This window comes from Mizuhopecten yessoensis, unplaced genomic scaffold (assembly GCF_002113885.1).
Source record: "Mizuhopecten yessoensis strain PY_sf001 unplaced genomic scaffold, ASM211388v2 scaffold7087, whole genome shotgun sequence".
NCBI lineage: Eukaryota > Metazoa > Mollusca > Bivalvia > Pectinida > Pectinidae > Mizuhopecten > Mizuhopecten yessoensis.
Window position 1 is genome coordinate 1,047,242 of NW_018406874.1, and position 22,304 is coordinate 1,069,545.

Genomic DNA, 22,304 nt, shown 5'->3' on the forward strand with positions numbered 1-22,304 from the left:
ACAATTGACCCCTGTGACCTTGAATATAATTGAAGGTCATTCATTTGAACAAACTTGGTAGCCCTTCACCCTAGCATGCTACTGACCAAATATCATCTCCCTGGGCAGTTTGGTTATTGAGAAGAAGTTGTTTAAAGTTTTTAACATATTTGACCCCTGTGACCTTGAAAATAGATGAAGGTCATTTATTTGAACAAACTTGGTAGCCCTTCATCCCAGTTTGCTTCTGGCCAAATATCATCACCCTAGGCCTTTTGGTTATTAAGAAGAAGTCGTTTAAAGTAAAATATTGACGCCGGACAACGGACGGACGACGGACGGACGGACGGACGGACGGACGGACGACGGACGCCGCACCACGGCATAAGCTCACTTGGCACTTTGTGCCAGGTGAGCTAATAAAAAGGATTCGAATTGTCTGTACCTGACCCAGAACTGTGCGTAGGTACGTTGAATATAAGCTCTTAAGGCACGTGTCATGATTCATAATAAAAATAAAAAAAATATATAAAAAGAACAAAACGTGTAGGCATGTGCCCACTCAGATTAGTCGATATGTGACACACTCGGTGGATACCGTGTCTATTTTAGGAATATAGATTGACGTCACACCCGGATGTAGCCGCCTGCATTGGGTATCCCCATGGCAGCATTACATGTAACTGTTTAGACCAATCATGTTTTAAGTAGTGTTCTCACAATTCTAAACGATTTATAAAATAAGAAAACCTAGAATCGAGCTCTTCATGTCGACATCGTCCTGTTCTTAGTTATACAAATCTTCCTTGTGTTAATTCAAGTGATACTTCAGGGAAATTAACTCTTTATCGGAATTTCATACTATAGATGTTAAATATATATATATGCTAGCATCAGTAGAACACGTGTGTGCCGTTGAACTATTCCCCAAGATCGTCGTGTTGGGACTATACAACATAAGCATTCCTTAACTGTACAATTCAAGAATGGGATTTAAAAATCAGCATAACGTAAGTACATATATATATATATATATATATATATAATATGGTTGGTTATCGTATACATGGCCGTAGGGGGTGAGTCGGGGGGTTCCCCGGCAAAACTGTGTTATAATCTAACAAGAGTTATATTAATGCTGATGTTGATAGTATAAGCTGCCTATAAATCAAAAGTGACAGTCATATCTAATTCATACGTCATCCGATATTTGTATACGAAGTAAATTATGGTAAAAAGTTCAACTCATTTAATTTTGATGTTGATATTAGACATTGATAAATGTCAGACAATGAAACAGTGGTCTCTCTGGTATCGTCTCCGCTTTAGTTATATCCCGACCTTACAGTTGATGTATACAGTAACTAGTACTACGGCGGAGTTGTCTAACACTTTAGTTATATCCCGACCTTACAGTTGATGTATACAGTAACTAGTACTACGGCGGAGTTGTCTCACACTTTAGTTATATCCCGACCTTACAGTTGATGTATACAGTAACTAGTACTACGGCGGAGTTGTCTCACACTTTAGTTATATCCCGACCTTACAGTTGATGTATACAGTAACTAGTACTACGGCGGAGTTGTCTCACACTTTAGTTATATCCCGACCTTACAGTTGATGTATACAGTAACTAGTACTACGGCGGAGTTGTCTCACACTTTAGTTATATCCCGACCTTACAGTTGATGTATACAGTAACTAGTACTACGGCGGAGTTGTCTCACACTTTAGTTATATCCCGACCTTACAGTTGATGTATACAGTAACTAGTACTACGGCGGAGTTGTCTCACACTTTAGTTATATCCCGACCTTACAGTTGATGTATACAGTAACTAGTACTACGGCGGAGTTGTCTCACACTTTAGTTATATCCCGACCTTACAGTTGATGTATACAGTAACTAGTACTACGGCGGAGTTGTCTCACACTTTAGTTATATCCCGACCTTACAGTTGATGTATACAGTAACTAGTACTACGGCGGAGTTGTCTCACACTTTAGTTATATCCCGACCTTACAGTTGATGTATACAGTAACTAGTACTACGGCGGAGTTGTCTCACACTTTAGTTATATCCCGACCTTACAGTTGATGTATACAGTAACTAGTACTACGGCGGAGTTGTCTCACACTTTAGTTATATCCCGACCTTACAGTTGATGTATACAGTAACTAGTACTACGGCGGAGTTGTCTCACACTTTAGTTATATCCCGACCTTACAGTTGATGTATACAGTAACTAGTACTACGGCGGAGTTGTCTCACACTTTAGTTATATCCCGACCTTACAGTTGATGTATACAGTAACTAGTACTACGGCGGAGTTGTCTCACACTTTAGTTATATCCCGACCTTACAGTTGATGTATACAGTAACTAGTACTACGGCGGAGTTGTCTCACACTTTAGTTATATCCCGACCTTACAGTTGATGTATACAGTAACTAGTACTACGGCGGAGTTGTCTCACACTTTAGTTATATCCCGACCTTACAGTTGATGTATACAGTAACTAGTACTACGGCGGAGTTGTCTCACACTTTAGTTATATCCCGACCTTACAGTTGATGTATACAGTAACTAGTACTACGGCGGAGTTGTCTCACACTTTAGTTATATCCCGACCTTACAGTTGATGTATACAGTAACTAGTACTACGGCGGAGTTGTCTCACACTTTAGTTATATCCCGACCTTACAGTTGATGTATACAGTAACTAGTACTACGGCGGAGTTGTCTCACACTTTAGTTATATCCCGACCTTACAGTTGATGTATACAGTAACTAGTACTACGGCGGAGTTGTCTCACACTTTAGTTATATCCCGACCTTACAGTTGATGTATACAGTAACTAGTACTACGGCGGAGTTGTCTCACACTTTAGTTATATCCCGACCTTACAGTTGATGTATACAGTAACTAGTACTACGGCGGAGTTGTCTCACACTTTAGTTATATCCCGACCTTACAGTTGATGTATACAGTAACTAGTACTACGGCGGAGTTGTCTCACACTTTAGTTATATCCCGACCTTACAGTTGATGTATACAGTAACTAGTACTACGGCGGAGTTGTCTCACACTTTAGTTATATCCCGACCTTACAGTTGATGTATACAGTAACTAGTACTACGGCGGAGTTGTCTCACACTTTAGTTATATCCCGACCTTACAGTTGATGTATACAGTAACTAGTACTACGGCGGAGTTGTCTCACACTTTAGTTATATCCCGACCTTACAGTTGATGTATACAGTAACTAGTACTACGGCGGAGTTGTCTCACACTTTAGTTATATCCCGACCTTACAGTTGATGTATACAGTAACTAGTACTACGGCGGAGTTGTCTCACACTTTAGTTATATCCCGACCTTACAGTTGATGTATACAGTAACTAGTACTACGGCGGAGTTGTCTCACACTTTAGTTATATCCCGACCTTACAGTTGATGTATACAGTAACTAGTACTACGGCGGAGTTGTCTCACACTTTAGTTATATCCCGACCTTACAGTTGATGTATACAGTAACTAGTACTACGGCGGAGTTGTCTCACACTTTAGTTATATCCCGACCTTACAGTTGATGTATACAGTAACTAGTACTACGGCGGAGTTGTTTCACACTTAAGTTATATCCCGACCTTACAGTTGATGTATACAGTAACTAGTACTACGGCGGAGTTGTTTAACACTTTAGTTATATCCCGACCTTATAGTTGATGTACATAGTAACTAGTACTACGGCGGAGTTGTTTCACACTTAAGTTATATCCCGACCTTACAGTTGATGTACATAGAAACTAGTACTACGGCGGAGTTGTTTCACACTTTAGTTATATCCCGACCTTACAGCTGATGTATACAGTAACTAGTACTACGGCGGAGTTGTCTAACACTTTAGTTATATCCCGACCTTACAGTTGATGTACATAGTAACTAGTACTACGGCGGAGTTGTCTAACACACGCACACACCGAAGGCACCTGATAATTTGCACGTTTTAGTGGTTTAAATCAACATTCGGTTAAAATGCCACCCCAATGGTCATATATATCGATATACATTAATTTTGGTGGTATTTTAACTGAAAGTTGATTTAAACCACTAAATTGTGTAAAATTACGCTGAACACCGTATATATATATTTATAGTAGATGTAACAAATTCTTTTGAAAGGGCCATGCGGTACATGCCATACACAGTCTGCTCAATACGTCACTGCATCTCTCGTCCAATTACCTTCTTCTATCTCACCTACTGCAAAACTAAACTAACAAACATCATATCTGGATCGGCATTTAATTTAGAAACATTTTGTAGTCGTTTTGACTTTCTCGCATCACGCAAATGTTTTCTATATGAATATTTTTACATTGCAAGAGTCCTAGGTCAAAAATCAAAGAAAACAATACAGAGTCCAAAATCTTTGAAACACACCGTGGACGTGTAAGCATCTCTATAAACCTCTTTATTTATCATCAAAACCCATCATCATTTCAAAAACATTTCAAACAATTTTTCACCTCACAGCAAATTGTGACGTAACACATGTTACTTTCACTATAATAGCATTTTATTTTAACACTAATACTTTTTGATAGAAGCCCAACCGTCTGGTCAGGTGTAACTAATTAACAGACTAGATGTCTGGTCAGGTGTAACTAATTAACAGACTAGATTGACGCGCTCTCACATTCCCACTATCATCCTCAACACCTGCTCGATTACAACTTTCGAACCCCGCCAATCATATCACAGTTCTAGTGAACGCGATCGGACATACACATATTTCCTATTTTCAGTACGAACTGCAAGAAAGATCTAATCTAATTCCGTCAGTGGTATCATTAAGTCAGATTATGGTCATCTTCTTCTTCTTCTTCTTCTTCCATGACAAGGATCAGAACTTGGAATTGACCCTGGGAGGTGGCATTTCAAAGAATATATTTCTGTATTTTTTAAAGTATTATATTAAAAATATGTACATAAGGAGGATGCAAAATTAGTAGAGAGACTGGTGGTACCCTTCGAGTGAGGACTTGAAAGAAGGTATAAATCCTCTTTGTGCGATATAGATGTATAGGATGTTCAGTGAGGAGGTGACATTACTTGAATTCGAAGCTTTCGCGTTTTTAGCAGATTCTGCACAGATAACTTGATTTTTTGTTCGAACAATCTTTAATGGCATTCGAATCGCTTCCCCTTCTGGAATACCATGGCCAGGGCCCGTATTCATGGAACCGTTCTCATGCTCGAACTCAGATTCTATGCTCAGACCCAACTTCCGTTCTCCTTCACTGTGATGAATTAATCAAAAACTGACTTTTTGTTCTTAATTTGGAAGAATTTTTGCATATCTACTTACAGCCAAATACTGTTTTTTAATGTGAACACTTGCCTTTTTGATCGTGACTAATAATTTAGGCAAGTTACAAGAAAGTTGGCTTGACTCGAGCACGCAAAATCACGAATACAGGCGCCGGTCTCAATCTCAGGTTTCATTAAGAAGGTCGTATTCATGTTACAGTTTTGAGCTATGTTAACACTTCGGTATTAAATTAAAAAGGGCAATTATTTTGATGGTAAAATTCTTTTTGAAATAGAACTCTTGATAGGAATATAACGGCAGGTTTATGTAACTAAAATAAAAGGTGGATTCCCCTCAGTGATAAAGTCCAAGATTTTCTTTTATTTACTAAGAAGGAAGGAAGGACCGGCGTCAATGAAATTATAATTGTATACCTCTCAGGCTCTCTGATGTGAGTTACTTTCACTTTCTCGCCCTTCCCCCTACCCACTTCCTTCTTACGTGAGTCTGCGCAAAGCGACTTCCGCCTACACATCGTGTTGTGATCAGCATAATGAATTATCACAGAAGACTATGTTCTTTGTGTTTAACAGAAGCTTTCGTTTTATAGAAGGGTTTGCTGAGCGTTATTGTAACCTGTAAACACTCGACATGTCACAGGTAATAGTTGTGGATCAGTCCCGGTCTTTGTTTATCTGTTATTCACCTTTGTTTATCAAACGTCAGAAGCCTCTTATCGTCTGGCCTGCAGATTACGATCGAAACCTACGGTCCTGTCATTCTGTCACTATGTACTTTATCTGTATGTCTGGCATTGCAAGTAAACTTGTTTAAAATTGTGAGATTGAAACCGAATATATGGCTTGTTTATTTTTGAAATTTCATTCTGAAACCGATGTGAATATAGGTTGTCTCCCCCAGAAATATTAATAATTTCATGTGCCATGACAAGTAATAAAACGTAAAGTCATACTGTAAAACACAGGTCGGTAATCTTGCGCCCCAAAGTTGTTTTATAACATATATTACTCAATTATATGATGCACATCTCAAAAGACAGAGTAGATTAGTTATGGAATGTTTATTACACACAACAACATTATACTATACAGCACAGAATAACACATGCCAAAGTATTTAGATGGCCCCCTAACAGTACCAGGTCAGATCAAGTGCAACTTTCACATACAAGTCATGCTTATGACATGCTTATGACATGCTGTACATTCAGGTGAACACATATATAGACTAGAAAACAATCATACCAACAGAACCAAATGGGATTCCTAGCCTGAGGCTGTGTTTAATTACCCCAGGCCCAACAACTGATCCCCCAAAGAAGTCTTCATAGAGTCTGTGCTAACTTTGAATTCCTGATTTAAACCAATGAACTAACTCGATTTTCTGAAGAACACTGGATAACTCTTGAAGGCTCCTCCGACTGATACCTACCTGTAGGTTCAAGCCCAGTTGTCAAACTAGCTAATACAAAACCTCTAAGCTTTCAACACACAGTACATGATATACTTGTCCCTAAAAATAGGTTGACAGTGAATTCGCACCAGATAGCATTATATCCAACATAAGTAACAAACTGTAAATGGTTTCTTGTACGATAAATATCTCGATCCAAAACTGTGACAATTCCATCTTTGGTAATGTGATTCTTATGAGATAAACATTCAAAAAATGCTAAAGGATGTTCTTTTGTCCTTATTTCCCGTAGCATTGCATTGTCCGCTAATCTTTCACATGTGTAGATCTGACATTCTATTTGTTTGTTTTAAGCTTGCTAATTTTAGTAAGCTAATGTTAGAGACAAGTATAGCCTGTAACAGCGGTGTTTAGATTGACCATTTTTTAATACAAATTGAGGAAGACTACTACTTAGATATGACAAGATTACCGGACCAAACACTTAACAAAACTCACTGTACGTGTGGAGTGTCAACAGTAGTTCATAAATAGGTACTATAGTTATAATGTAATGGAAGTTCTTGACTGGATGTGTCTTTATTTTTTAGCCATAGTGGGTAGTATAACTTTGTTTTTTAGCCATAGTGGGTAGTATAACTTTGTTTTATAGCCATAATGGGTAGTATAACTTTGTTTTTTAGCCATAGTGGGTAGTATAACTTTATTTTTTAGCCATAGTGGGTAGTACAACTTTATTTTAATTACACAATTTGTTTAATGACAGCACTTTATATACCCAATCAGAAATCAACCCGAACAGTCTTCAAAAACAAAAAGCTGAAGTGACCTGGCCCCTAGAGATCAGCTTATAGTTTTGACCTGACTCAAACAAAAGTAAGTGTGCTTGATAAAGATAGAAAATAGAATAATTGATAGAGGATACAAAAGAAACCTGTTGTAATGGAAATATGATGAAGTCATATGACAGTTTTGGCAATTAACAATAACATTCATTTCAGTATTTATCTGTACTTTAAGAAGAATGTTAAAATCTATCAGTCAATGGATATGATGAAAGCATATTATTTTCAAGTCCCAAAGACTAGAAAATAAAGGTGATTCACTAGTGCTTTTTAAAATCTATAAGTCTCGTACTAGATGACAAGTTGGGTTAAGTGATCATTAACTTATCCTTGGTGAAATTACTAGCCTAAGACTAGCGAATACCAGGTAAGTGTTGTGTTGAAACCTGTAACATCAACTGTAATAACTAATTGTAGATTTACACTCACATGTTGTGTTTAAAATTACCAAATTAATGTTTGTTTCACATATATGTTATTAATTAGCTTAAAGCAGTTCAATCATCTCACCCTTGAAATGTGTTGGGGTTGAGGGGGAATGGTGAGTATATTTGAGGGGGAGAAGGGGATATGTCTTGGATATCTATAGGTCATGCAGTATCTTTAATGTTATATGGTATCATCAGAACCAGGTCAAAGAGCTAGAGTCAAATGACATCAGCAAAACAAGTTGTAATAATAATTCTACCTATACAATGTATGCCCATATCAGTACAAGTACCCCATACCCAGGGGTAAATGATGTCTTCTCCTACACTGCTATATGTACCCTATGGTTATATAACCTGTACCAGTACTGGGTATGTGTGTGCCGACCTACACGTAGGATATATGATATTGTGGTACGTTTGTGGTCTCCAACTTCCTGCTTAACCAACATCTTGTGGTTACACATCAGACAATTTAAAATCACTAGTGATAATGTTGTTGCCATTGATTATTTATTTTGTATCCTTTATGCCATTTTACAAGGGAGAAGGGGGGTGTATTAGTGTTAATCATATCTGTCCCAAGTCATCAATCTAGCAACTTGATACAAAGGTCAAGTATAACAAAACCTCAAATGAGTTCATATTGAGGGGTGTAAATGTCAAGAACACAATCAGTATTACAGTCTATAGGTAAATTTGTCAACCCATTCAGTGTCAACCCCTCGAAGAACTACATTCATGTATTATTTACATCTCCATACTATTATATGGGGATGCTATTTCATTATGTCTTTTATACAGGATTAAATTAAATGAGTAATTTAAAATAAAGCTTTGATAAGTTGCCTGCTTTGACCCTGATTATGTACTCTGCCAGGTCTCCTCAATGTTTAGTTTAAAACAAAGATACTGAAAACATATTTGAATGGATGACCGACTAAATTTCCATAATTTAGAAACGGTAAATATATACAAAATCTCTATCAGATATTTTGAAGTGGGGTTTCTTTTGCAGATCGGTGGAGATAATGTTTTATTTTAGGCCTGGTGCATGAAACATGTGGTGTGGTAGAAATATTAAATACCCTACCTGAACTATTTCTTGTTGTTTCAGCCGCCAATGTCTGTGCAGGTTAAGATTGAGCTAGGTCACAGGGCCTCGGTGCGTTCAAATCCAACAGAGAATGGGTTTACCCACGACTGGACTGTGTTTGTAAGGGGACCTGATGGTTGTGATATTGCTCACTTTATTGAGAAGGTCGTATTCAATCTTCACCATAGCTTCACCAATGCTAAACGAGGTAAGTATCATGGTTGTTATTCTTGCATTGATATACTGATAGCTTTAATTTTATTTTGACATCTGGTATATTGAAATGTTCAGGTTGATTAGTGAGAGGCACAATGCACATGTAAATAATAGAATCTCTCACTCCTGTGTGTTATAGACGGAAATTGTCATCAGAGGGCAACATTCTCAAGGTTTAGTATATGTAGCTCTTGCCACGCGCTAAACTTATAAAATCTTATCGTAAGAGTTGAGATTTCACTGCCTACAGTGTTATTTTTTCTTCCACACTTAATTCCAGATTTAACTTTAAAAAATACTCCCATGTTGTAATGCATTGTGAATGCAATTATGCATTGTGCCATCATCAATGGCACACAAATTGTGTGAGGAAATTGTTGAAGTGACTGCTACTGGTATTCCATCTAATCAACTGTTGATTGGTTAGGCCAATAAACTGATTGATCGACTACACTGTTGAGTGTAGATATTATAGAGTTTTCTGTAGAGTGATTGTTTACTAGACACTAACAAGAATTTAAAGCAGCAGCAGTCTCGTGATATTTATTTTAAATGATAATTAATCCATCATCAATGAGTTGAGTGTAATCAATCATCGATCATTAAATTTTAACTGACTCCCAACAGCTGATAACCATGGTCATGTTCTGTAAAATATTGACATGATGCTGATAGAATTGGTGAGCTGTGGTAGCCGAAGAAACTATGTAACTTTATTAAATATATTTATATTATACACATGTTTCTGTAACTCTATTAAATATATTTATAGTATACACATGTTTCTGTAACTATTAAATACATTTATAGTATACACATGTTTCTGTAACTCTATTAAATATATTTATAGTATACACATGTTTCTGACCTAAATTCTGATTTACAAAGTTTCAGACATAAGTAAATTTAAAGACCTGAAGACATTATTTTGGAAATGTTATCATCTTATATGTTTTAATTTCTCTATTTCCAGTAAAGACATCCCCACCTTACTATGTGTCAGAGTCAGGATATGCTGGATTTAACTTTCCAATAGACATATACTTTAAAAACAAGGAGGAGCCGCGTAAAATTCGCTACCAGTATGACTTGTTTCTGAGAATGGCCGACAATCCCCCTGTGAACCATACCCGATGTGAGAAACTCACTTTCCAAAATCCTACTGAGGAATTCAAACGCAAATTACTGGAAGCTGGAGGGGTTGGTATTCAATATTTATTTATTTATTTATTTTATTTTTTGAAAAAGAAGGTGGCCATATTGAAAAAAGCAAGATCTGTCAGCTGGAAATAATATGACATTTCAAGTTAAAAACTAGGTAGAATTTTTGAATTTCTTTAATTTCGGTTTCAAACCTGAAATGTATAGAAATAAATATTGTATTTCAAACATGATGTGCTGGACTTGATATTGAAGGAAGAGTATGTGACACATGTTTTATGGCAGAAATATTTCATTAAAGTGGTTTGGCGATGATATTAAAGGAAACAGTTGGATACATTTAATAACAGTAACACTGACATTATTATCAATGTAACAGTGAAATGAGAGGCATTCATAATTATATTGTGTATACATTGGGTAAAAAATATACCATTAATAAAATAAGTGTGTTAATATGCAGTTGAGGACCTATAAGATTAATGATGTTATCTCTGAACAGATTGTTGTCAACCCCAATGGGGAGAAAGAAACTGGCCAGTTTACAGACTTGTTTGGTCCTCCTATCCAGACTGACACAGTGAAGAAATCTAAACACTCATCATCCAAGGTAATTAAAGATAAGTTACAGGCAAAAGAATTAAACTAGTGAAGTGGTATAAAGGCATGCACATCACAATAAGATCTCAAGCTACATGATTATGATTATTTTAACCAGAGTTAAAAAGTAACTGTGACCAGATGGCCTACAGCCATACAAAATTTGGTTGATCTGTGGAAAGTTCCATTTTGCCAGTTCAATGATCTTAGTAACCATACTTTTGCTAGTCATTAATAAAATGTTTTGGGCGAAACTAGAACTATGTCCATTTGATTAACACTTTCCATATTATCCTGACAGTAGGCATGCAGTAACTGTACAGAGGAGAACATTTTCTCAAAGGAGAGCATTGAACAGGCAAGCTCTGATATATCTCTAAACATATTTTCTTTTCACAGTCAAAAGGAAGTTCATCTATTTCTGGCAAGTCCATACCTGGGTCTGGTTCCAAGGACACTTCAAGTTCCTCTTCATCATCATCGTCAGGGACTTTAGCTCAAACGGTCACTTCCAACACCACGTCGAGTACCACCATTATCAGCTCGAGTGAATCAAGTTCTAAATCACATAAAAGTTCCTCTAAAGACAAACATTCCTCGTCTTCGCAGAAAAGGTCTTATGATGGCTCTCATGATGATGGTGGCAAGAAGGCTAAGAAAAGCTCGTCTGGGTCCTCACCATCAGATGGTAAGGTCAGGGATAAACATGGAGAAAAGTCTGTGGAAAAAAACAAACATTCAAAGGAGAAAGATTCTTCCTCCTCATCATCAAAACATAAAGAATCCTCTTCAAAGGAAAAGGATTCTTCTTCAAAGGAAAGGGATTCTTCTTCAAAGGATAAGGATTCCTCTTCTAAAGACAAAGAATCATCTTCAAAGGATAAGGAATCCTCTTCAAAGGACAAAGAGTCTTCTTCAAAAGAATCTAAGGAGAAAAATTCATCATCTAAAGACAGTTTATCATCATCCAAACATAGAAATAAATCTTCATCCTCTAAATCTCACAAATCCAATAAAGATAAAGACAAAAGCAAATCCTCCAAAAGTAGCAGACATGAGAGTAAGCATGATTCTGTTAGAGAGGACACCAAATCTAAAGTGAAAAGTGAAACAGTCTCTTCTAGTAGTAAGGTGAAAATGGAAATGGAGGTAAAATCTGAGATTAAAAGTGAAACCCATACGTCCAGTAAAGTAAAGACAGAGGTCTCTGAGGAGAGAGTGAAAGTTAAGACTGAGGTTAGTGACAAACATTCTTCTCCTAGCACCAAAAATACTTTTTCAAAAGAAGCATTTGCCAAGGAGAAGTTATCATCTCATGGTAAAAAGAATAAGGAGAAACCCCGAAGATCAAGTGCAGGGACATCACAACCACCAAACAAGCGAAAGCGGATTATTTCTGATGATAGTGAGGACAGTAGTAATGACAGCTCGTCATCGTCGGAAGATAATATGGAACAGGATGTAGAGGAGCCAGAGCTTCGTGACCTACACCAATCACGACTTAATGGGACTCATAGTGATAGTGAGGATAGTCTGAATGATGAAATTGATGATGGTGAGGAAAGTACAACAAGACCAAGTTCTGTGGCATCAAACACTTCCATGGCTTCCACTAACCCCTCCCCACAACCCACAATGCAACAGCAAACAAAACGGGCTCTTGATAGACTCATGCAAGATTTGAGTGACCAAGATGATGATGACGATGATGATGACGATGATTTGATTCCTCAAGCTTTTCGTTCTCCTGTTAAAACTTTTTCACCCTCCTCTGTAAAAAGTTCTCGAGCTTCGCCAGGATCTGTTAAAAGTACAAAAAGTTCATCGTCTCCTGCTGTGAAATCTTTGAGAATGGATTCTCCACCATCTCAGAAAACTACGAGGGAAAGTTCACCATCACATTCAAAAAGTGTTTTGTCACCTCATTCCCAGAAGAGTTCCAAATCTAGTCATCATTCCACCATTGAATCAAAAGATCATTCCTCTTCATCAACACCTTCAACTCAGTCATCGCAAAAGAAATCATCTAAATCATCATCATCTTCTTCCAAAAATAAAAATGACAGTAAATCTGAAAGCAACAAGAAGGACAAAGGGAATTCTAGTGCATCTGTAAGAGACAACTCCAAGTGTGACTCAAGTGTCAAAACTGAAAGTACGGTGAAAGAGAAAAAATCTAAAGATAAGGAACGGAAGTCAAGTAAGGAGTCTGCAAAGCAAAGGAAAGCATGCAAGGAAAATATTGCTGAAAATCAAGAGAATTCCTACAGAGAAGAAAGATCAAACACCAATAACAATTACGCCAGTGAAACACATGAGCCGGAGCGAGAGATGAATGGAAATGGCCATATCAATTTCGGAGATATTCTGGAGCAGCACAACCTTGGAAATGCTCCCAATGGGCAAGATCTTGTCTCATTGCTGGATCTCCATAAAAAACTAGAAACAATGAAAGATCGTGGAGTTCTTCAACAAATTGTGACTGTTATATTGGAGACAGGAAAATACGAAATCGGAGAAGCATCATTGGACTTTGATCTTTGTGCTTTGGATAGCAAGACTGTGGAGAGGCTTCAGAACTTCATTGGTGGTTCAGCTCCCTAGTCAGTGTCTGATGTACAGCCAGATAAAAGACCTCTTCCAGAATAAGTGTTTCATTTCACCTCCTTGTATGGTGATAAAAGTGAACTAAAGAGGTATGGTTGTCATGGATTTGAGGAAATTTTGTTTTGCTCTGCATTCAAATCCAAGGGATGAGAAAGGATTGAAGTCTGATGTCGTGTCAAAAGGACCAGTAATTTATATGATGCCCTGAAATTTCCAATGTGTTTTTCATATGTTGTAGACTTATATCTGGTGTTAACAATAATACAATCCAGAAATTCTCAATACAGTACTGTTAGAGTGGCAATAATTCGACCACCTTAAGCGTCTTAAATTTGAAAATATTTGAATTACTTAATTACCGGATACCTATTGATACATAAAGAATTTCCCTTGTTAATTCTGGAGAGTGGGATAACCTGATTATCGTTAGTGTTGGGTAGATTGATGAAACTCAATCAAATATGCTAATTTTTGGAAGGAATTTTATTTCATACTTTGGAAACAAAAAAAGTTGAACGTGTACTGAATATTTCAATATGATGATATATTCTAATGGTATCTGGGTTTTTTTAACCTTAAACTAATCACATCTCCTTTCAGTTTTTGGTTGGTAAATGCATCATTTTCTAATAATATTTCAAAGTCACAGATCATGCATCCTTTTAGTTATCTCAATCTTTGCAGTACCTCAGATCCTAAGATTGTCTCATGAATCGTTCAATGTACCCTGTATATAATGGCAGAGGAAGCGACCTCAATGTCCAAACATTTACATACAAAAGTATGTTATACAGTAGGATCCAGTAATATCACAGAAGTATGCATGAGGACTAGTATTTGGACTCGTTGATACCTGTTTTTTACTTAGCTGTTTCAATTCTTCAATTTCATTTGGATTGCAGTATAACCGATAGGATACTAGTAAGGTTAGGGTTAGGGTTATAATACTGTTTGAATTAGTTATATTAAAGTGACGTGGTTCAAGACCAGTACCCGGTAGTTACCCTATATAGGTCACCTTCATGACCTAGTTACCCTATATAGGTCACCTACATGACCTAGTTACCATATATAGGTCACCTACATGACCAAGTTACCATATAGAGGTCACCTACATAACTGCTTGTATTGGCTATGTTGCCTTGGTGCATATATGGTGCTGAATTTATAGACAGTTCTTCTTTCCAAAATATCTGCTTAATTGTACCAAAAAAATCATCTGTCATTTGAATTTCCAAGGATGAAACAATATCTAGGTGACAAAGTTTGATGTAATAACAGATTCATTGTACCCAAGTGTAGAACAAAAGAAGAAGGCAAGTTATGGAACAGCTATAATGGGTAACATTTCTTGACTAAAATGCAAAAAGTCTGTCATATGTCTTTCATGTCATATCTTTACTTCTGTGCTTTGCTATAGAGCTAGTCCATTGGCAGTTTCCACCAACCAAGATTCAACCTAGTCCATTGGGCTAGCAGTTTTAGAGAGCTAAAAGTCCACCTGGATAAATCACTAGTCTAATACTATCATGATCAGGCTACTGTTATTGTCCAGCCCTAGGCCAGCTGCTATATATATATAATCTACATGTGGATGCTCATTTTTGACCTTCAAATATAATTTCATGCTGATGTCTTGAGGAACTTCCAAACATCAGAATATATAGGGTCTTGAGTGTAGTACAAGGATTGAACTACTTTTGTACATTTACATCTTGTACTACATTTATGATGTTTGAATGTGTAATTACATAATCATAATTTCTTTAATAACAAAATTGCAGTTTTAATTTTTCAAAACCCCAAACCAGTGAGGCGTGCTAACTTTAGTGGAATGGCTTACACTATTGTGATGATTGTAGAAGTGGAAACTGGTATACAAATCTTTTATTTCATTCTTAATCCAAGTGAACATTTTTCAAGCAGTTTTGGTTCTTACTTCAAAGAATAATTTTGAATCCTGTACATACGATTTTATTTATTTACGAATTTCTATCCTTCCAACCTATTCTGAAATAGCATTTAATTAACATCATATTGACCAGTCTGTGAGGAACTAGATTATGTAAATCTTCTCATCTGCAGCACGGTACATGTATTTATTTATTTATTTGAGATGCTAATGGTAAAACGTTATAATCATCAGTATTAATTATTGGCATAGTGTTGTGAATTGCATGATGTATTCTTGACAATTTTGAAAACTGTTTTCTGCTCTTTTATTGATAATCTTGTATGTGTTGATAATCCATGGTTATGTTTGTATGGAAAGTTTGAATCAAAGTCTGTACTTGACCTGTCCTGTTGACCTGTGCTATACAGTAGTAGGAGCAGAATGACCTGTGCTATAGTAGGAGCAGAATGACCTGTCTTGTTGACCTGTGCTATACAGTAGTAGGTACAGAATGGCCTGTCCTGTTGACCTGTGCTATACAGTAGTGGGAACAGAATGACCTGTCCTGTTGACATGTGCTATACAGTAGTAGGAGCAGAATTACCTGTCCTGTTGACTTTTGCTATACAGTAGTAGGTACAGAATGACCTGTCCTGTTGACCTTTGCTATAAAGTAGTAGGAAAAGAATGACCTGTCCTGTTGACATGTGCTATTCAGTAGTAGGAGCAGAATTACCTGTCCTGTCGACTTTTGCTATACAGTAGTAGGTACAGAATGACCTGTCCTGTTGCCCTTTGCTATACAGTACGGTAGTAGAAACAGAATGACCTGTCCTGTATGTTGACCTGTGCTATAGTAGGAGCAGAATGACCTGTCTTGTTGACCTGTGCTATACAGTAGTAGGGACAGAATGACCTGTCCTGTTGACCAGTAGGTACAGAATGACCTGTCCTGTTGCCCTTTGCTATACAGTACGGTAGTAGAAACAGAATGACCTGTCCTGTTTGTTGACCTGTGCTATAGGAGGAGCAGAATGACCTGTCCTGTTGACCTGTGCTATACAGAAGTAGGAACAGAATGGCCTGTCCTGTTGACCTGTGCTATACAGTAGTGGGAACAGAATGACCTGTGCTGTTGACATGTGCTATACAGTAGTAGGAACAGAATGACCTGTCCGGTATGTTGACCTGTGCTATAGTAGGTACAGAATGACCTGTCCTGTTGACTTTTGCTATACAGTAGTAGGTACAGAATGACCTGTCCTGGTGACCTGTGCTATACAGTAGTAGGTACAGAGTGACCTGTCCTGTTGACCTGTGCTATACAGAAGTAGGAACAGAATGACCTATCCTGTTGACCAGTAGGTACAGAATGACCTGTCCTGTTGACTTTTGCTATACAGTAGTAGGGTCAGAATTCCCTGTCCTGTTGACCTGTGCTATACAGAAGTAGGAACAGAATGACCTGTCCTGTTGACCTTTGCTATACAGTGCGGTAGTAGAAACAGAATGACCTGTCCTGTATGTAGACCTGTGCTATAGTAGGAGCAGAATGACCTGTCCTGTTGATCTGTGCTATACAGTAGTAGGAGCAGAATGACCTGTGCTATAGTAGGAGCAGAATGACCTGTCCTGTTGACCTGTCCTATACAGTAGTAGGTGCAGAATGACCTGTCCTGTTGACCTGTCCTATACAGTAGTAGGACCAGAATGGCCTGTCCTGTTGACATATGCTATCATTGTAGCAGCATGACCTGTTTATTGTTTTTTTTATAAAACAATTTTTCATCTTCTTGTGAAGGACTTATTTGCTTTTATATATGATTTCCTACCAGATGCGTATTTGCGTTTTTCAACACCTTGCTAGTCGTGATTATCTATGGTAAAGGGTACCATGTCACTATTATGTCCTGTTGCTGCCATGCATTTTACATAATTATAGTTCTCTAAAATTTGATTGCTTGAAATAGAAGAAAGGCTGTGCTATACAGTAGTAGGAACAGAATGACCTGTCCTGTATGTTGCCCTGTGCTATAGTAGAAACAGAATGACCTGTCCTGTATGTTGACCTGTGCTATAGTAGGAGCAGAATGACCTGTCCTGTTGACCTGTCCTATACAGTAGTAGGTGCAGAATGACCTGTCCTGTTGACCTGTGCTATACAGTAGTAGGAACAGAATGGCCTGTCCTGTTGACATATGCTATCATTGTAGCAGAATGACCTGTTTATTGTTTTTTTTATAAAACAATTTTTCATCTTCTTGTGAAGGACTTATTTGCTTTTATATATGATTTCCTACCAGATGCGTATTTGCGTTTTTCAACACCTTGCTAGTCGTGATTATCTATGGTAAAGGGTACCATGTCACTATTATGTCCTGTTGCTGCCATGCATTTTACATAATTATAGTTCTCTAAAATTTGATTGCTTGAAATAGAAGAAAGGAAAACTGAAAAATTCAGGGTGGAAACTCAGAACCTTTACATTGCAAAGCATTTACTAGACCAATGCTGCCATCCAGGTGTTATAGTTGCACTGCATCAAAATGACTATCCCATTAATGGGCCATAGAGTCTAAGAAACCCTTGACAGGGGATGTTGCTCTAAGTCAGAATAAATCCTTTTGGTTGCTTCAGCTTCTATATAGAAGGGAGTAGACTCCAGGTAAAACAAAACCTGTGAGAGAAACTATCCTTTGTGATTCAAACTAATTCAGTGTACCCTTTACCTTAAGTACTAACATTACAATTATCAATGGATGAAGCTGAAACAATTTCCTTACACATTCAATTCTTGTATAAACACAGTCAGTACCATGGCATAATATTAATGGTATCAATGTAATTTTTTTCCAGATGAGGGGTAGTTGGCTATCATACATCTTGTTTAACTTATACTTACATGATAACCAATTACCACCTGTTAGGAATTGTTTCTTTCCCATGTTTTATTTCACTTTTAAAAAAACACCATTTTTTTCTTGCAAGCAAGCAAACTATTTTGATGTCACAATGCAATTACGTTGTTCCAAGTATTAAGTGACATGTTAATCAGTGTATCTTTGCCAACAGTCTACATGTTCCAACAAGTGTATAAGGTGTAACTTACAGCTCTGTTGATTTTTCTCTATAAGGATGCATAATATATTCTTGGAAGTTTATAGCTGTCCTGTCCCAAGGGGCCAATTGAGCTTATGTTGTGGTGTGGCATCAGTCGTCTTTCAGTCTTGTGTCCTCCGTCAGTATTTTTTTTAAATCTTATTCTTAAGAACCATTTGCAGTAGGTTTCAGGAATAAAACTGGACACAGTTTGCAAATCTAATTAAAACCCAAAGGAATAGTTTGTGGCAGATGGTCATGATACATGTATTTTGTCATCAGCATGCTGTGTGAAGGGATATATAAGGTTTTAAAATGAATGATCTGGCCTAGTTTTATGTTGTATGGGTCAAATGTAGTATTTATCATGTTACTTACTGGTGGGAAAGGCTATCAAGTTTGTCTAAATAAATAACCTTGACCTTCATACGTCACACAGGGTCAGATGTGTAATAAATTAAAGCTGACACAACTTTTGAGAAATCCTTAAGGCCTTAGGTAGTAACATTAAGATTGTCATTTGTAGGAATACCACATTTTATTTTTATTTTTTTCTTCTTCAAATAACAAGATACAGATGTGAAATGTGTTTGCAAAACAAAAATGAAATAACAGGTGAGCAATGTGGGCATTTGGCATTGGTAATTTCTTTCAAATGTCATATGTCCCCTTGTATATATAAAGTATAGTGTGGTCATAACAGTAAAGTACTTATTTTTGATTGATTTTCTTTCGTAGTTTCATAATACAAATAAGAGCTTCATTTGTAAATTATTTTGTTATTTATTTTTGTATTGATGTGAAGAGAAAACAAATTGTACTCTAAAAGAATTTGGTTAAAACAGAATTTTCGCAAATACTTGTACTTTTGTTGAAGGAAGAGGTTTAGTAGAAATGGTGTACAGTGCTAGTATTTAAGTGCTAATTGATTTGCAGCATTATCATTGAATTTTTGTTTTATTATGCTATAATATTGGCTTGGGATGCAAAAATGTGGATGTGCTAATGTATAAATTTATTGTGTGATTTCAGACTGATTTACTGGTACATCCATTCATGTCTCCGGGGATACCACTATTAGCTCATTTTTTAAAAGTATTTTTAACAGATTTTGTTTACAACTAAATCTGCTTCATTTTGTATAAATGGTGTATTTTAAGTTACTAGTTTTAAATATTTACACAATTGATAATATTTAATTTATTTGGATGGCAGACGATTGTTTGAAATAATGATAGTACCAACATTTTGGTTCATCATGATATTTATAAGCTGAATCCAGGAGTACCAAAGATTATATAAAAAGGGCAAAGTTAAATATTAAGTTATATTTAAGTACAACATAAGTTGTACAAAGAATTTTGCACCTTGTCTCATATGGGGTCTTTTTGTACAAGGGAAATAAGTTTGGTCATATTGTTTGATTTAGAAAACACATACTTAATAAGCTCTTCAAATTTTCAGGAGAGAAATTGACCTGAACAAAAAAATGGGTCTAGAATTGAATAAGGGGAAGTAAGCCATTCTATAATTGGTGCTTCATTACAATATTTAGTAGTAAGTGCTGTTCTTATTGTGCCATATATACAGTATTTACAAATGTTGTTAGATAACAGCTTGTTTACAAATTTAACTCATGAATGAATACGTAACTAAAACATATCAGATGGTATATGAGTTATGGGAGATATGACATACGCAGGTATTTATTGACAAGTATTTATTCTAGGTAAGTGTTTGTACACGGCAATTAAATCATGATGACCCACTATTGCAATTACGTTTTGATATACACCATTGTTTATACTAGCAGAAATGTGGATTTTTAATTTTACCAAAATAGAATTTTCATTAGATAGGCAATATACCAGACTGATGTTGAATAATTTTAATTTTTTGGAGTCGGTTGAGATAAATGGGTTAGTGGGATATTACCACATACAAGTTATCTCCCCCTCTTTGACTATCTAGTGTCAATCTCTTTGGTATAGCTTGGACTTCAGAACAACAGTGTAGATTTGAGTTTGACTGTAATGGATGTCGCTTATATCTCAATATAAATCAGCTATATTTCCCATTATTAATTTATTTTATACTGATTTCCAATTGACTATTCATTTGAATTCTACAAGGGAAACTCCTTATAAGTTGGAAACTTCAAAATTCAAATTCAGTAACTTCTTTATGTGATATAAATGATTTGCATTGCATGTAGGTTTGAGTTTCACCTGGCCATTTTCATGGTCCAAGTCTTAAGCAAAAAATATAACAAAATTTACATTGTTTCACAACACACGAGTACAAGACCTTCGATACAGAAGTCGGTAAAGAAATGGCAACAATATAATCAGTATTTGTTGAATCAGTTTGCTTTACAAAATTATTTTAATAGACAATGTGTTTGTTCTTGTATGATGCATTTACATGTGCCAACATAGGTTAGTTTCAACCTTATAGAGTAAGTTACTTTGTGTGGACTTTTTACCTGATTCATATTGCAATATGGTGGAATAGGTATTTTATACATTGTAGATTTAGTCTTAATAATTGAGAACTTATTGTGTTTCTGTGGGGTTTTTTCCCCCACGTCTTTCCGACCTGTTAATATGGTTGGCGTGTTGTGTGTTCCCCAAGAGGAACACTACTGTGGTTCATATTCTATTCTGTTGTTATTTTACTGTTGTTTATTTTCTTATTCTAGAAAAGTAATGTATCTGATTACACTGATATTGTAATTTAATCAAATATCCTAACTTGAGAATCTAATGCTGTTGAAAACAGTCAATTAGGTTATATATATTAATAAACCTTACATGTTAAACAGTTATCATATTTTTCAGTAAATGATGTTCAGATATATTTTTGTGCAAATAGTAAAAGTTACTGTTTTGTACTAGAACATTGATGATAGCCACAAACAGCCAGAATAAGACTAAATCTACAAATGTATGCTTTGAGTGTCTCCATCATAAGGGATGGCAGATGACGGCTGAAGCCTTTTCTGTGTTTGTTATTGACACGTTACTATGCTATTAGACGCATTAAATACAACGCAATTTTCAGACTGTTGTGTATCTGTATCGACTTGGTATTAAGAATGTCTGTAGTTATTGTTAGTTGCTTTGATCATTAAAGTGGGAGAATGCTCTCCCTTTCTTTTATAATGTTCATGGTCTCTGTTATTTATACCCCATAAGATTTAGGGTAAACTACTGAATAATTATTTGATGAATCATGAAAATATAAATACAATGTAGATGGTTTAGGACAAGGGGCGAGTTATACCAATCAGGTATGTCACCTAAAGGTCAAACTCTACATGAATGATGATCATCCAGAATGTAAATCACAATAGGCCCAGAGGGTCTTTATTGCTCACCTGGATCTGTATGCCTAATAATGGTACACCTTGTATATAGGTGGGGATTTCCACCTTGTGGGTGATAACAGTAGAATAGTTTTGATACTTTGTGTATACCCAAAGAATCACACAGTAGCATAACAGTAAAATTGACTCGCTTTGAAGTCGATCACGAGTGTCGCTCCTCTGTAATCTTTAAAAGACAGGTATCAACCTTAGCGATTGGTCAGGTTTTTGATTTTACCTAAAACCAATATCAAATGG

At 36.4% G+C, this 22,304-nt stretch overlaps 1 protein-coding gene and 1 long non-coding RNA gene across 3 annotated transcripts; one reads left to right on the forward strand and one right to left on the reverse strand.

The window, feature by feature from the left end:
- The first annotated feature begins 720 nt into the window (after window positions 1-720).
- Window positions 721-14,984, forward strand: LOC110453080 (protein AF-9-like). 2 transcript variants are annotated; one of them, XM_021501911.1, is made up of 6 exons: window positions 721-989; window positions 7,520-7,609; window positions 9,124-9,310; window positions 10,292-10,518; window positions 10,982-11,089; window positions 11,479-14,984. In XM_021501911.1, exons 3-6 carry the CDS (start codon window positions 9,130-9,132, stop codon window positions 13,681-13,683), a joined length of 2,721 nt encoding a protein of 906 aa, XP_021357586.1. In that variant the 5' UTR covers window positions 721-989; window positions 7,520-7,609; window positions 9,124-9,129; the 3' UTR covers window positions 13,684-14,984. The 2 variants fall into 2 exon arrangements, with proteins under 2 accessions (XP_021357586.1, XP_021357585.1); XM_021501910.1 differs by lacking the exon at window positions 721-989 and adding an exon at window positions 5,830-5,959.
- A 103-nt stretch (window positions 14,985-15,087) lies between these two features.
- On the reverse strand, window positions 15,088-16,983 carry LOC110453081. The gene is made up of 3 exons (XR_002463251.1): window positions 16,620-16,983; window positions 16,466-16,527; window positions 15,088-16,140 (listed from the first exon to the last, which is right to left on the reverse strand). It is a non-coding gene; the product is annotated as an uncharacterized LOC110453081 (long non-coding RNA).
- Window positions 16,984-22,304: the final 5,321 nt, after the last annotated feature.